Source organism: Raphanus sativus, chromosome 2 (assembly GCF_000801105.2).
Source record: "Raphanus sativus cultivar WK10039 chromosome 2, ASM80110v3, whole genome shotgun sequence".
Classification (NCBI taxonomy): Eukaryota; Viridiplantae; Streptophyta; class Magnoliopsida; order Brassicales; family Brassicaceae; genus Raphanus; species Raphanus sativus.
Genome location: NC_079512.1, coordinates 33944771 through 33956279, shown reverse-complemented (window position 1 = coordinate 33956279; position 11509 = coordinate 33944771). Strand labels below are relative to the sequence as shown.

Genomic DNA, 11509 nt, shown 5'->3' with positions numbered 1-11509 from the left:
TTCCATCCAAGATTATGGAAACCATTACCTCATTTATGGTTAATTCATTTTGGGAAGATAAGTGTCTGCTTGTTTTTTTATTCTAAAAAATTATTGTCGGCCTAAACAACTTCATTAAATACACTGATGTAGTGAGGACTCACCAAAGAAAGCACACCTCCTCAACCCAAGTTCGAGTTTCGCTGGTTAAGGGCTATGATCCAAAACTAATTTTAGTAACATGTTCTGCTTTCCAGCCCAATATGAATATGGGCCTAAGATCAAAAGCACATCCGAATTAAGTAGAGTAGTGTTTCATTCCCCACTATTGTCCAAGTCTCCAAGCAGGACAATGATAGGTCGAATCTTTAATATGGATCTGCACATTTTTGGCTCATGATGATCGGGACACTTCCTTGAGTACGTGAGACGCATTCCCCTTTTGGGAAACTGCTTCAAAAGACAGTCTCAGTTTATATATCAACAACAGCTTCATTTGAATAATTTAGCAAGAGTTATAATGGAAAATTAACTTTGGAAACAATATGGAAAATAAATAAATAGTGCCAATAAGCAGATACGTCGCCGTCGTGGAAGGAACAAATCGGCGACTGTCCTTAAGAGTCTAGTGCGATGACAGAGCTAAATTCGTTGTTTATATATCCACTTGCAGAATCTTTTGCCCATAAAAAAATACAACAAATAAAAAAAAGGGTTTCAGAGTCGTGAAGCCAACTCAAATCCAACACGAAATAGAAATGTTGATCATTTGGAGAATTTTTATTGACGAAGTTTAATAACAAAATTATTAAGAGAAATTATTGGAGACAAATAGAAAACCGGTATTTTTAATAATGTTTTCTCTTTTGTTTCGAATTCAATTTCTCGACAAGCCTTGTTCGTTTCAGCAAAAAGTATCTTCATTTCTTTATTTGAGAGAGAGAGAGAGAACGAATCAGAGGAAGTGATCAAGTACTCAGGGGCGTCCCTGATATGGAGGAGACCCTAAACAATTTAGTAAGAAATTTTCAAAAAAATTTTTTTTTTGCAAATCGGGGGCCTTTTTCCATACTAATTTTTGTAAAAATTTTGGGGGTCCTAAGCGAATGTTTCATCTCGCTATGCTCAGGACCACCCCTGCAAGTACTTATATAAGAAAGGCTCTGAATCGTTTTGAGTTTTGACATTAACAGTAACATGTGTATGCAACTTACTTTATGTCTTAACAAATTAAACGTCTTTACTTAAAAGCTAAAAAAAAAAAAAAAGCTCTCTTTTTCTCTCTCTTTCGACTTCCTCATATTCGTTGAATCACTCCTCTGGGTTCTTACTTTTTTTTCTTGCCCTAGATCTTACTTAAAAGCAGAGGAGGATCAAAGTCCACTTCTTTTGAGATCTGGGTTCGGACAAAGTCTCCGTCTTTCTCTACTCAGGTAACTGCATTTGACTCTTTAGCTCGATACAGCATCTTTCATAGTTTAGTAAGCTCTTGCTTGGTACTTTGCTGGAAAGCGAATCTGAGATTTGTAGCTTTTACATGTTTAGTTTTGCTCGGAAAGACTTTACTTTAAAGACTTTGTTAAGTTCGTACGTGAGTTGATAACACGAGGACTGAAGGAATGTCCTGAATCACGGAAACAACGTGTGCATTTATATTTGATATTGCTTCTTTCTAAAGGAGTCTTCTTCTTTAAAGATTAGTCCGAAACATCACTTAATCTCTCCGTGTTTTCCGGTCATCTTATCTCTGGATCAGCCTTTGTTCTTCATTTATAACAAATAAAAAACTCAAAGATTCGATCTTTGTATGTCTTTTTCCATTAGAAGGTGGGGGAGGTGTTTTTTTTAGGCGGCCAATGGGTGAGGCGCAGCAGAAGACTTTTCAAGGGCCACGTCACCACACATCTCTCAAGAAGCCCTTATGGCTCGTCTTAACAGTTTCAGTGATCAGCATGCTTCTCATCAGTACTCACATGTTCCCACCACAAGGCAAACGCTCCTCCTCTCATACTCTCTCTTCCTGGCTACCGGTTCATGTCAGGAAACACACCGATGAGGAGGTAGCAGCTAGAGCAGTGGTCAGAGAGATACTTAAAACCCCTCCCTTCATAACCCAAAACTCTAAAATCGCCTTCTTGTTCTTAACTCCGGGGACTTTGCCATTTGAGAAGCTCTGGGATGAGTTCTTCAAGGTAAACACCAACAAATGTGTCTCTAGATTTTAGTTACATTTTTTTTTGTTCACTAATTTATTAATCATGGTGTGTGTTATTGGTGAAGGGTCATGAAGGGAAGTTCACTATTTACATCCACCCGTCAAAGGAAAGGCCAGTTCATATCAGCCGTCACTTTTCTGATAGGGAGATTCATAGCGATGAGGTCACTTGGGGAAGGATCTCAATGGTTGATGCTGAGAAGAGGTTACTGGTTAATGCTCTTGAAGATCCTGATAACCAACACTTTGTTCTCCTTTCTGAGAGGTAGTAGTGTGACTTCACAATCCTTTTTTGCTTATGGGCACAAATCAACTTATATTATTTCTTGTGCAGTTGTATACCGTTGCATACTTTTGATTACACTTATAGATATTTGCTGCACTCCAACGTCAGCTTCATTGAGAGGTAAAACATTAATAAATCAAAAGAAAAAAATGAAGTTTTGAGTTATCCATTAGTGTTCGTTCACTGACACAAGCTTTCCAAAAAAAAATCTCTGTTTATCAAAAGTTTTGTGGATCCTGGTCAACATGGGACTGGTAGACATATGGAACACATGTTACCTGAAATAGCAAAGGAAGATTTTAGAAAGGGTGCTCAGGTAAAAAGACAAAAGCTTTCATCTCTAAAGATCATGTCTTAATTAGTATATGTTTGCTACTTTTGTTGTGTGACTTTCGTCTTTTATTCTGATACAGTGGTTCACAATGAAGCGGCAACACGCTATTATAGTGATGGCTGATGGTCTCTACTACTCAAAATTCCGCGAGTACTGTGGAGTAAGTTTTATCCTTGTTGATAAAGTTTTTTCAGTTCTATTTTTTGCTCTGAGGTCTGATTCTGACAAGAAAGAAATTTTCAGCCAGGGATAGAGGCAGACAAGAACTGTATTGCAGATGAACATTACTTGCCAACATTCTTCAGTGTGAGGAAGAACACCCCCTCCTTCCATCTTTTTTTTTTTTTGCAATCTTCTTGTTGCTGAAATGTTTTGTTTAATTTTCTGGGATCTTCTTTCATTCAGATGCTTGATCCCATGGGGATATCGAACTGGTCAGTGACGTATGTTGATTGGTCTGAAAGAAGGTGGCATCCAAAGACTTACACAACAAATGAGATTTCATTAGAGTTCATGAAAAATGTCACGGTATGTTTTGATGAAACCCAATCTCTTGAAGGGTTGTTGTCACAGTTAGCTTCTTATTCTTTTTTTTTTTTTGCTTTGTGTAGTCAGAGGATATGAGTACACACGTCACAAGTGTGGGAGAGGTATGCTCTTTTGAAAGCTGAAACTTTCTGTCCTCTATGGCCTTTTTCTTTCTCTTTCTTTATACTTTTTACTTGTGGTTTTTGAAGCATGGAGATGAGCTGCATTGGCCTTGTACATGGAACGGGATCACACGGCCATGTTATCTGTTTGCAAGGAAGTTTCATCCTGATGCTCTCGACACGTTGGTCAACCTCTTCCCTAACTACACAAGCACGGCTCTCTGAGAGAGGAGGATTCTTGAGGCGAAACACTCTCAATTCTTGGACCTAATTAATATTCTTGGCTCTCTTAGATACTGTAAATTTTTTGAAAAAAAAAAAAAACTGAAACAATTCTTGGAAGTTGATGCTTATACGCAATTAGATCAGAAAGTTTTGGTTAAAGAATTTCATTTTGGTTCGGTCTCTATCTATAAGTTTTATTATTCATGAACATATTGTAGTAAAACTTAAGCCATCATGAACACAGAGTCTTGGAATCTTGATATTCAGTTAATGATATCTCCTTGTGCCTCTGTGATAACTAGCGGAGCACGAGGAACCGCTGGCTGCAGCGGTTTGCAGTCCCAGTCTTTACCGTTTCTAACCACTGAGAAATGCTTTGGAACCCATGACTCACCAGAAGCCTCTCTCTGTTTCAGAGACTCTCTTTGTTTATCCTCCACACCTTTCTTAGCTTCTCTTGCTTTTTCCCAGTCTTTCTTTAGTATCTTTTCACTTACTTCGCTCCACACCATCGCAGACTCGGTCTCCATTACCTCTTTCAGATTCTTCACGGTTGGAGGTTTGAGTCCTGAGATACTCTCCTTGGCATTGTATATGACTTCCACCTCACCGGTCTTCAGATTTTTGGCCATTACCGTTCTGAAAAACATTATGAGATGTTAATGATGTTCTTAGAGAGCTGTAATGATTATTTGATCCATATACTTTACCTATCCCAATGGCCAGAGATGTCGTAGAGCTTGTCTCCAGAGGAAGTCTGAGAGATCTTTCCTTTGATTGATCTATTGTTGTTGCCTTTGAATCTTTCGATGAGTGAATCGGATATCAAGTGTAGTTCAGCTTCGAGATCGGTCTCTGGACACTTTATCTTGATTTTTCCGGTCCAGTGAGCTCCAGGAGCAGGTAGGAATCTCACAACAAGTCTTGGTTGGTCCATCTCGTAAGTCTCTTTCCGATTCAGAAGGTTCATTATCCTTCTGCCCTTTACCTCAACGTCTACGTAAGCACCTTATTAACCATGAGTACACGCACTAATTAGAAATTTAGACTTCATAGCCAAGGCCAGATGCTTTGATTTTACAAAAGTATGTAATATATGTGTTCGTTGACCGTTGTTTTCTTATTCTTCTTCAGTTAAAAAGACTGTTACAACATTTTATAAGAATTATTATTTTATTGATTGTTATATTTTGGTTAAATTATGTATATTATTTTTTATATATGAATAATAGAATAATCGTTAGATATAAATAAAAAATTGTTTTAGATACTTGAGATGTAATTAAGAAAGAAACATACCACGGAACTTGGGAGTGAAATATTGACACCATGTCACGTCAATATTTTCGTTCTCGTGAGTCGCATGAAGTGCCGACACTGGAGGATGATGCGATACCTGAAACATAACAAGTTAACAACCACAAATATTTTGACGTGACATGGTGTCAATGTGTCACGAATCTACGATTGCAATAAATAAAGATTATACATACTTGTTCGGTGAGGACGTTGATGTGACCGTGTGAGACATGGTGGGTCTCGCCAAGAACGGGGTTGTACGGTGACATGCCAAAGACTATTGGACGGAGTGTGGAGATGTTCCACATCACCACCGACTTGAGCCGTTCGATGGGAAGATCGCGACGGCTGCATTCTCCCATGAGATCCTGACCGCAGAAGCTGTAGATCATCTCGCCATAACATTGAAGTTGTGATCTTGGTTGGTTCAGCTGAGGTGGCAGCTTTAGATTCAAAGAATATGATTGATTAGTATTAAAGGAAAAAGAAATCGTACTCAAAAATCTAAATGAAATTATTGGAAAATGACGTGATATATACTCCCTCCGTTCCTAAATATAGGATTTTTTGGAGTTTTTCTTTGTTCCACAATATAAGATTTTCTATATTTTTAAGGTAGTTTTGTATACTTTTGAGGTTCTTTTTTTATTAAAAGTTGTACTGATTAAATTTTATTGGTAGACAGTTATTGGAAAGTGTGTAAATGATATAAATAATTAAATAAAGTGCAAATAATTATTATAGTCTTAATAAACGTGAAAAGTGTAGAAAATCCTATATTTAGGAACAGAGGGAGTATGAAATATAAATGTTTTAACTGTTCTATTTATCGACAATTTAGAAATTTAATATATCAAAAGTACAAAGATAAAGGTGTATAAGGGGAAACAATGTAATAAATAACGAGGGAATAAATATAGTTCGAGGGCTCAATTTGATGCATGATGCCGCCTACTGCCTAGCTACTACTATTTTTTAAAAAAATTTATCAATTCTGATATAAGTTAGTCTTCTAAAAAGTAAAAACGCAATATAATGGTCGATCTGTGATATAAAACGCAATAAAAAGTAAATTTAGATTCGTTAATTTCAACAAGTTTTTTTTTAACCTGAAAATTGGTTAGATCAGATCCAAGGCGGACGTTCTTGAACAGGCTAAGAATCCGACGGATGCCATTCGAAGCTGCGTTCTCAGAATCTTTATCATCTTCCAACGCGAAAGGTTTTGCTATCACAAGATGCTTTCTAGTTTCTCTTTCTCCCGCCTTTTGCACAACAAAAAACAATTGAACCTATAAGTTTTAACTTAACCACAAACACCTGGGCTTCGACTGTTCCACACATGATATAGCAGAGATAATGTACCAAAAATGATTGTATATTGTTGTACTATTCGTCTCTTAAACTACATATCTAATAAGTTCATTCGGAGTCCTCAGCAGCTAATAGCAGGAAAATCGATGTTTAAATGCTTCAAACTATATCTAACCATAGTTCCTCTACACTCATATAGACCCTTGACTTATAGTCCAAGAAAGTTCTATTTACGTTTCATCTTAAATGGTTGGATTCAAAAATAGATAATTAATATGGAAATATATCAACAAAAGTTAATATATAGAACTAAGAGTACGTATGTACCGTTTTACAAAAAAAAAAAGAGTACGTATGTACCCAAATATGGTCTTTATAGTCACTAGATTCAGGTTTATAGGTTGTAAGAGTAAACGATAGATAAATAATATATAATTAGATTTTGTAATCTCTAACTGTTGGAATTTTAAAAGTGTCTCAAGATTACAAGTATGCAAGACCCAAGCAAAACCCAAGTGTGTGATAGAAGTATTTACGATCCTGTTCAAAGAAAAAAGGATAGAATAATATATGACCCACTTACCATCAGAAAAGTTGTTGCTGAGACACGATCTTTCTGACTTTTATGGATGAGTTTTTTTTTAAGAATGAATCGTGTTAATAATAAAAAAAAAAAGCAAGTAGTACAATTTGTGGAACGATCTGAAAAACTCAAAAAGTAAAAGTTACAATCATGTTTATCACAGTACACAAAGTGATAATTCTGAATCTCGTTTGCTCCGTTTATATAGAGGTACATGTAGGTATATGTAAATACAGAGATGAAAGATAAGGAAAAGAGTTTGATAGGCATTAACTCTGGATCCAGAGGTGGCGTTGGTCGTTGGCTCCATCGTCCATCATAGTATCATTTATTATGTCATCGTGGCCGTTTTGTGTAGTGCCTACTCTTAGGGCCTTAGGGGAGTGGTCCAAGATGCTTGCTTCTTCTTTTTTGTTGTTATAAGAAACTTATTTGAGTTGATTTTTTGAATGTTAAAGGCTGGCCGTACAAGCTTAGCTAATTAATAAATGAGTATGGAGATGATAATATATAGAGATTTTTTTACAAACTCACCACCGAATAGATACCTAGACTAGATCTTGTAAGTGTCTAATTTCTTTACAGCATATATCATATTTTAAGGAAAAAATCAGATTGTTAGTCACATATATTCTAGTACATAGAATCTTTGTATGCTTTGTACATTGAGTCATTGTGATCTGGTATAAGTATAAACCAGAAGTATGTAGAATCTTTGTTTTTGATTCAGCTGAAAGCCGGTTACACGCAACTAGAAAGAAATGGCTGAAAAGGAGTTTCATTATTCAATTTCCCCTTTGATTCGTTCTTCATCAATAGGTTTGTGTAACATGGGAATATGGGATTGTAGTAACTTAATCATCATCAACATAAAGTCTTGAAATCTTGATATCAGTTCATGATTGCTTCTTGTACCTCTGTGATAACGATTGGAGCACGAGGAACAGTAGGCTGTAATGGTGTACAGTCCCAGTCTTTACCATTTTTGACAACTGAGAAGTGCTTGGGAACCCATGACTCACCAGAAACCTCTCTCTGTTTCAGAGACTTTCTCTGTTTGTCCTCCACAGCTTTCTTAGCTTCTCTTGCTCTTTCCCAGTCTTTATTCAGTATTCCTTCACTAACTTCACTCCACACCATCGCAGACTCAGTCTCGGTTACCTCTTTCAGATTCTTCACAGTTGGAGGTTTGAGTCCTGAGATACTCTCATCAGCATTGTAGATAACCTCAAGTTCACCTGTCTTGAGATTTTTAGCCGATACAGTTCTGAAACGTCATGGAACGTTAACGTTAATGAATTGACATTTTAAGATGTTCCTAAGAGTTGTAACTTTATGACTCATGCGTTCACCTGTCCCAGTGTCCAAAGATGTCGTAGAGCTGAATCCCAGAAGAAGATACGGAGATCTTTCCTTTGACTGATCTGTTGTTGTTACCTCTGAATCTTTCGACGAATGAATCGGAGACCAAGTGTAACTCAGCCTCAAGATCGGTCTCTGGACACTTTATTTTCATTTTTCCAGCCCAGTCAGGTCTTGGCACGGGTAATAATCGTATAATTAGTCTTGGTTGGTTCATATCGTAAGTCTCTTTTCGGCTCAGAAGCTTCATTACCCTTTTCCCCTTTACCTCAAGCTCCATGTAAGCACCTTATTAACCATTAGACACATAAAGTAGATTGTATAACAACTAAAAGTATTAAACCGGACATAACCAGGATAAATTAATAGGTGTTCGGTTTTAAAATAAACCAATGCTTATTTCAACATCGATTGTGTTTCTTAGACGGAACTATTCAAAACTAGACTTCGTTTTGTGATGTTATTGAAACAATTTGACTGCTACAACGACGTGCATGCTTGTAAATAAAAAGATAAGCATACCACGAAATTTAGGAATGAAATGTTGAACCCATATAACGTCAATATTTTCTTTCTCGTGAGTAGCTTGAAGTGCGGACACGGGAGGATGATGCGAAACCTGAAAATTAACGATGTAAGTATGATGTTGATATTACAATTTTGTTGTTGTTTAAGTACGTATTAACGTATGTTATGCAAAACACAACTCGTCTTTTTCTCAAAAAAAAAAAAACACAACTCGTATGAGTAATCATAATATTATACATATAAATAAATGCTTTGTTCGTATAAAATTTATGTAAAATATGTAACTTATGAATATAGTTTGTTCATTATCGTAATAAAAAAAGTTTATACTTGTTCGATGAGGACGTTGATGTGACCATTGGAGACATGGTGGGTCTCTCCAAGAACGGGGTTGTAGGGAGCATGCCCAAAGAGTACCGGACGAAGTTTGGAGATGTTCCACGCCACTACCGATTTGAGCCGTTCGATGGGAAGATCGCGACGGCTGCATTCCCCTAGCATAATGACCACCGAAGCTGTATATCATCTCGCCGTAACATTGGAGTTGCGATTTTGGTAGGTTCAACTGAGGTGGCAGCTTTACGTTCAATGAAAATAGTTAATACTAACATTTAATGGAGAAAATGCATACTCGTCATTCTAAATGAAATTTATGTTCGATGAAAGAACTTAATTTGCCGGGAAATTGATGATTTGTACGAAAATATAATGTTCAACTGTTAAAATTCTTAGAGAGATTAATGATACGACCTATGTACATATAGCTCACTAATTAATACCTTGGTTTTTTTTTCATGCAAAGTATCAGTTGATATTCTAAATTCTATATAATCATATTTGTCCTAACACAAACTTTACCTTTACTAAGAAAAAATTGCTTCAACATTTTTTAGGAAGAGTGAAAAAAAATTAATGGCTGTTCTATGATTCAGAGAAAAACTATCACTCCGGCAAGTTTTTAAAAGTAAAACCTGAAAATTGGTGAGATCGGTCCTGGGCGTACGTTCTTGAGGAGGCTAAGGATCCGACGGATGACATTTGAAGCGGTGTGTTCAGAATCTTTTTCATCTTCCAACGAGTAAGGTTTGGTAAGCACAACTTGCCTTCTAATTTCTTGTTCTCCTGCCTTTAAACACATTAAAACCACTGAGTTTTAGTTAAATTAACCACCATTTCTCACGTCCGAAAGCTGTTCAACATGGTTCTCCATCATATACAAATCCTAGCTTATATATAGCCCAAAGAAAAATGTAGTTTCATCTTAATTGGCCTGCTAACAAATAACATGATTAAGATCGAGATGTATACATGTAAAAGAAAACAAATATTAAGAGAACATACCAACCAAAACACTCTGCACTCTGGTAATAGAGAACTAGGTGGTACATTAATCTCTAACAGTTGGAACTATTAAAACTAAAAGAAAACTAACTGTGTGATAGAGTATCATTCACTTACCATTTGAAAAGTCGTGGAAAGGAAATGATATCTCTGAGTTTTACTGACGATATTTTTTTTTCTGAATGAACGATTAAAAAAACAAGGATCTATATTTATGAAATCAAAACGAAACTGAAGAGCTCAAAAACCAGTGTTAAATTACTCTTCATATATCACATTACCCATAGTACTAATTTTAACCTTTTGCTCCATTTATATAGAAACATAGTCAAGAACATGTAATTAGAGGGGTGATAGAGAAGGAAAGGAATTGAATGAGCATTAACTATAGATTTGGAGGAAACGTTAGTCGTTGGATCCCATCTTCGTAGCATTTAATATCTCATTATTCGTTTTAATTGTACATGGCCGTTCTGTGCTGTGCTTAGGGGAGTGATCCAAGACTCGCATATTTTAACCTTACTTAATGTTGAATATTAGTTCTAACAAAAGTCCAGCTCGGTTTTATTACATAAGACGACTGCAAAGCGTGGGAGGAACCTCACGATCAACCTCTCAGGAAAGACGTTAACTCATAGTTGCAAGGCTTTATCTTTCCGGTGGATCAAGCAAACAGCCTATTGCAAGGATTTTTTTCGTTAGGACGTTATTTTATTTATTTTGACAAATATAATCATTTTGTTTAGGTAATAAAAACTAAACTATGTTGATTGAAATAAACAAATAAATAAATAAAATAAAATAAACTATGTTGATTGGTCGAATAAGATATTAACACGGTCTATTTTCATATGATATTCATTTGTGACCATCTACCGTTTCTCAGGATACAAACGAATCGAAGGCAAAACCATTTTGTTAGCCAATCTAGAGAAATATTTCTTGTAACGAATATATTTCCATTTCCGCAGCTTCAGCTTCCCTGGAAACACATAGTTCTTTGGCTCTTCTACGGAGATGGATGGCTTGGGGAAGCCGAGGCTGAGCATCGCCGGAGGAGGACTGAGCGGAGGAACAGTCTTCACCGTATGAGTATTAATTGGAGTCCCTGGCTGCATTTCCCACTTGAACGGAACACCCTCCGACCTACGCTGATAGTAGTATCCGGTCGATGAGTTCCTTGACATTGATGGCGATCCTTTCTTGCATATATCGTTCTCCATAACTAGCACCAATGATCCTTAAGGTGTTTGAGTTATATGGTATGCTCTTGATTCACTATATGCAGGTTCTTAATTGGTTTGATGTTTTCTTATGAAGATATAAGAGCGAGGGAGATTATGTTGGGATTTTGGGAATTATGAATTATATATAGAGTGATATTCTTGTTGGA

General features: G+C 36.4%; 3 protein-coding genes and 1 pseudogene across 4 annotated transcripts; 1 reads left to right on the top strand and 3 right to left on the bottom strand.

Annotated features, from left to right (window-relative positions):
• The first annotated feature begins 1172 nt into the window (after positions 1 to 1172).
• On the top strand, positions 1173 to 3871 carry LOC108817456 (glycosyltransferase BC10). Of its 2 annotated transcripts, none has more exons than XM_018590150.2 (10): positions 1173 to 1412; positions 1807 to 2171; positions 2260 to 2459; positions 2529 to 2600; positions 2706 to 2796; positions 2894 to 2974; positions 3058 to 3120; positions 3220 to 3342; positions 3426 to 3464; positions 3552 to 3871. In XM_018590150.2, exons 2-10 carry the CDS (start codon positions 1836 to 1838, stop codon positions 3687 to 3689), a joined length of 1143 nt encoding a protein of 380 aa, XP_018445652.1. In that variant the 5' UTR covers positions 1173 to 1412; positions 1807 to 1835; the 3' UTR covers positions 3690 to 3871. The 2 variants fall into 2 exon arrangements, with proteins under 2 accessions (XP_018445652.1, XP_018445661.1); XM_018590159.2 differs by having other exon boundaries at positions 1177 to 1412; positions 1804 to 2171.
• On the bottom strand, positions 3798 to 7060 carry LOC108817449 (oxysterol-binding protein-related protein 4B). The gene is made up of 6 exons (XM_018590137.2): positions 6886 to 7060; positions 6098 to 6253; positions 5183 to 5431; positions 4989 to 5085; positions 4400 to 4697; positions 3798 to 4328 (listed from the first exon to the last, which is right to left on the bottom strand). Exons 1-6 carry the CDS (start codon positions 6886 to 6888, stop codon positions 3953 to 3955), a joined length of 1179 nt encoding a protein of 392 aa, XP_018445639.1. The 5' UTR covers positions 6889 to 7060; the 3' UTR covers positions 3798 to 3952.
• Positions 7061 to 7584: 524 nt separating this feature from the next.
• On the bottom strand, positions 7585 to 9985 carry LOC130508699 (oxysterol-binding protein-related protein 4B-like; annotated as a pseudogene).
• A 955-nt stretch (positions 9986 to 10940) lies between these two features.
• On the bottom strand, positions 10941 to 11455 carry LOC130500280 (uncharacterized). Its single transcript, XM_056995118.1, has one exon. It carries the CDS (start codon positions 11337 to 11339, stop codon positions 10989 to 10991), a length of 351 nt encoding a protein of 116 aa, XP_056851098.1. The 5' UTR covers positions 11340 to 11455; the 3' UTR covers positions 10941 to 10988.
• Positions 11456 to 11509: the final 54 nt, after the last annotated feature.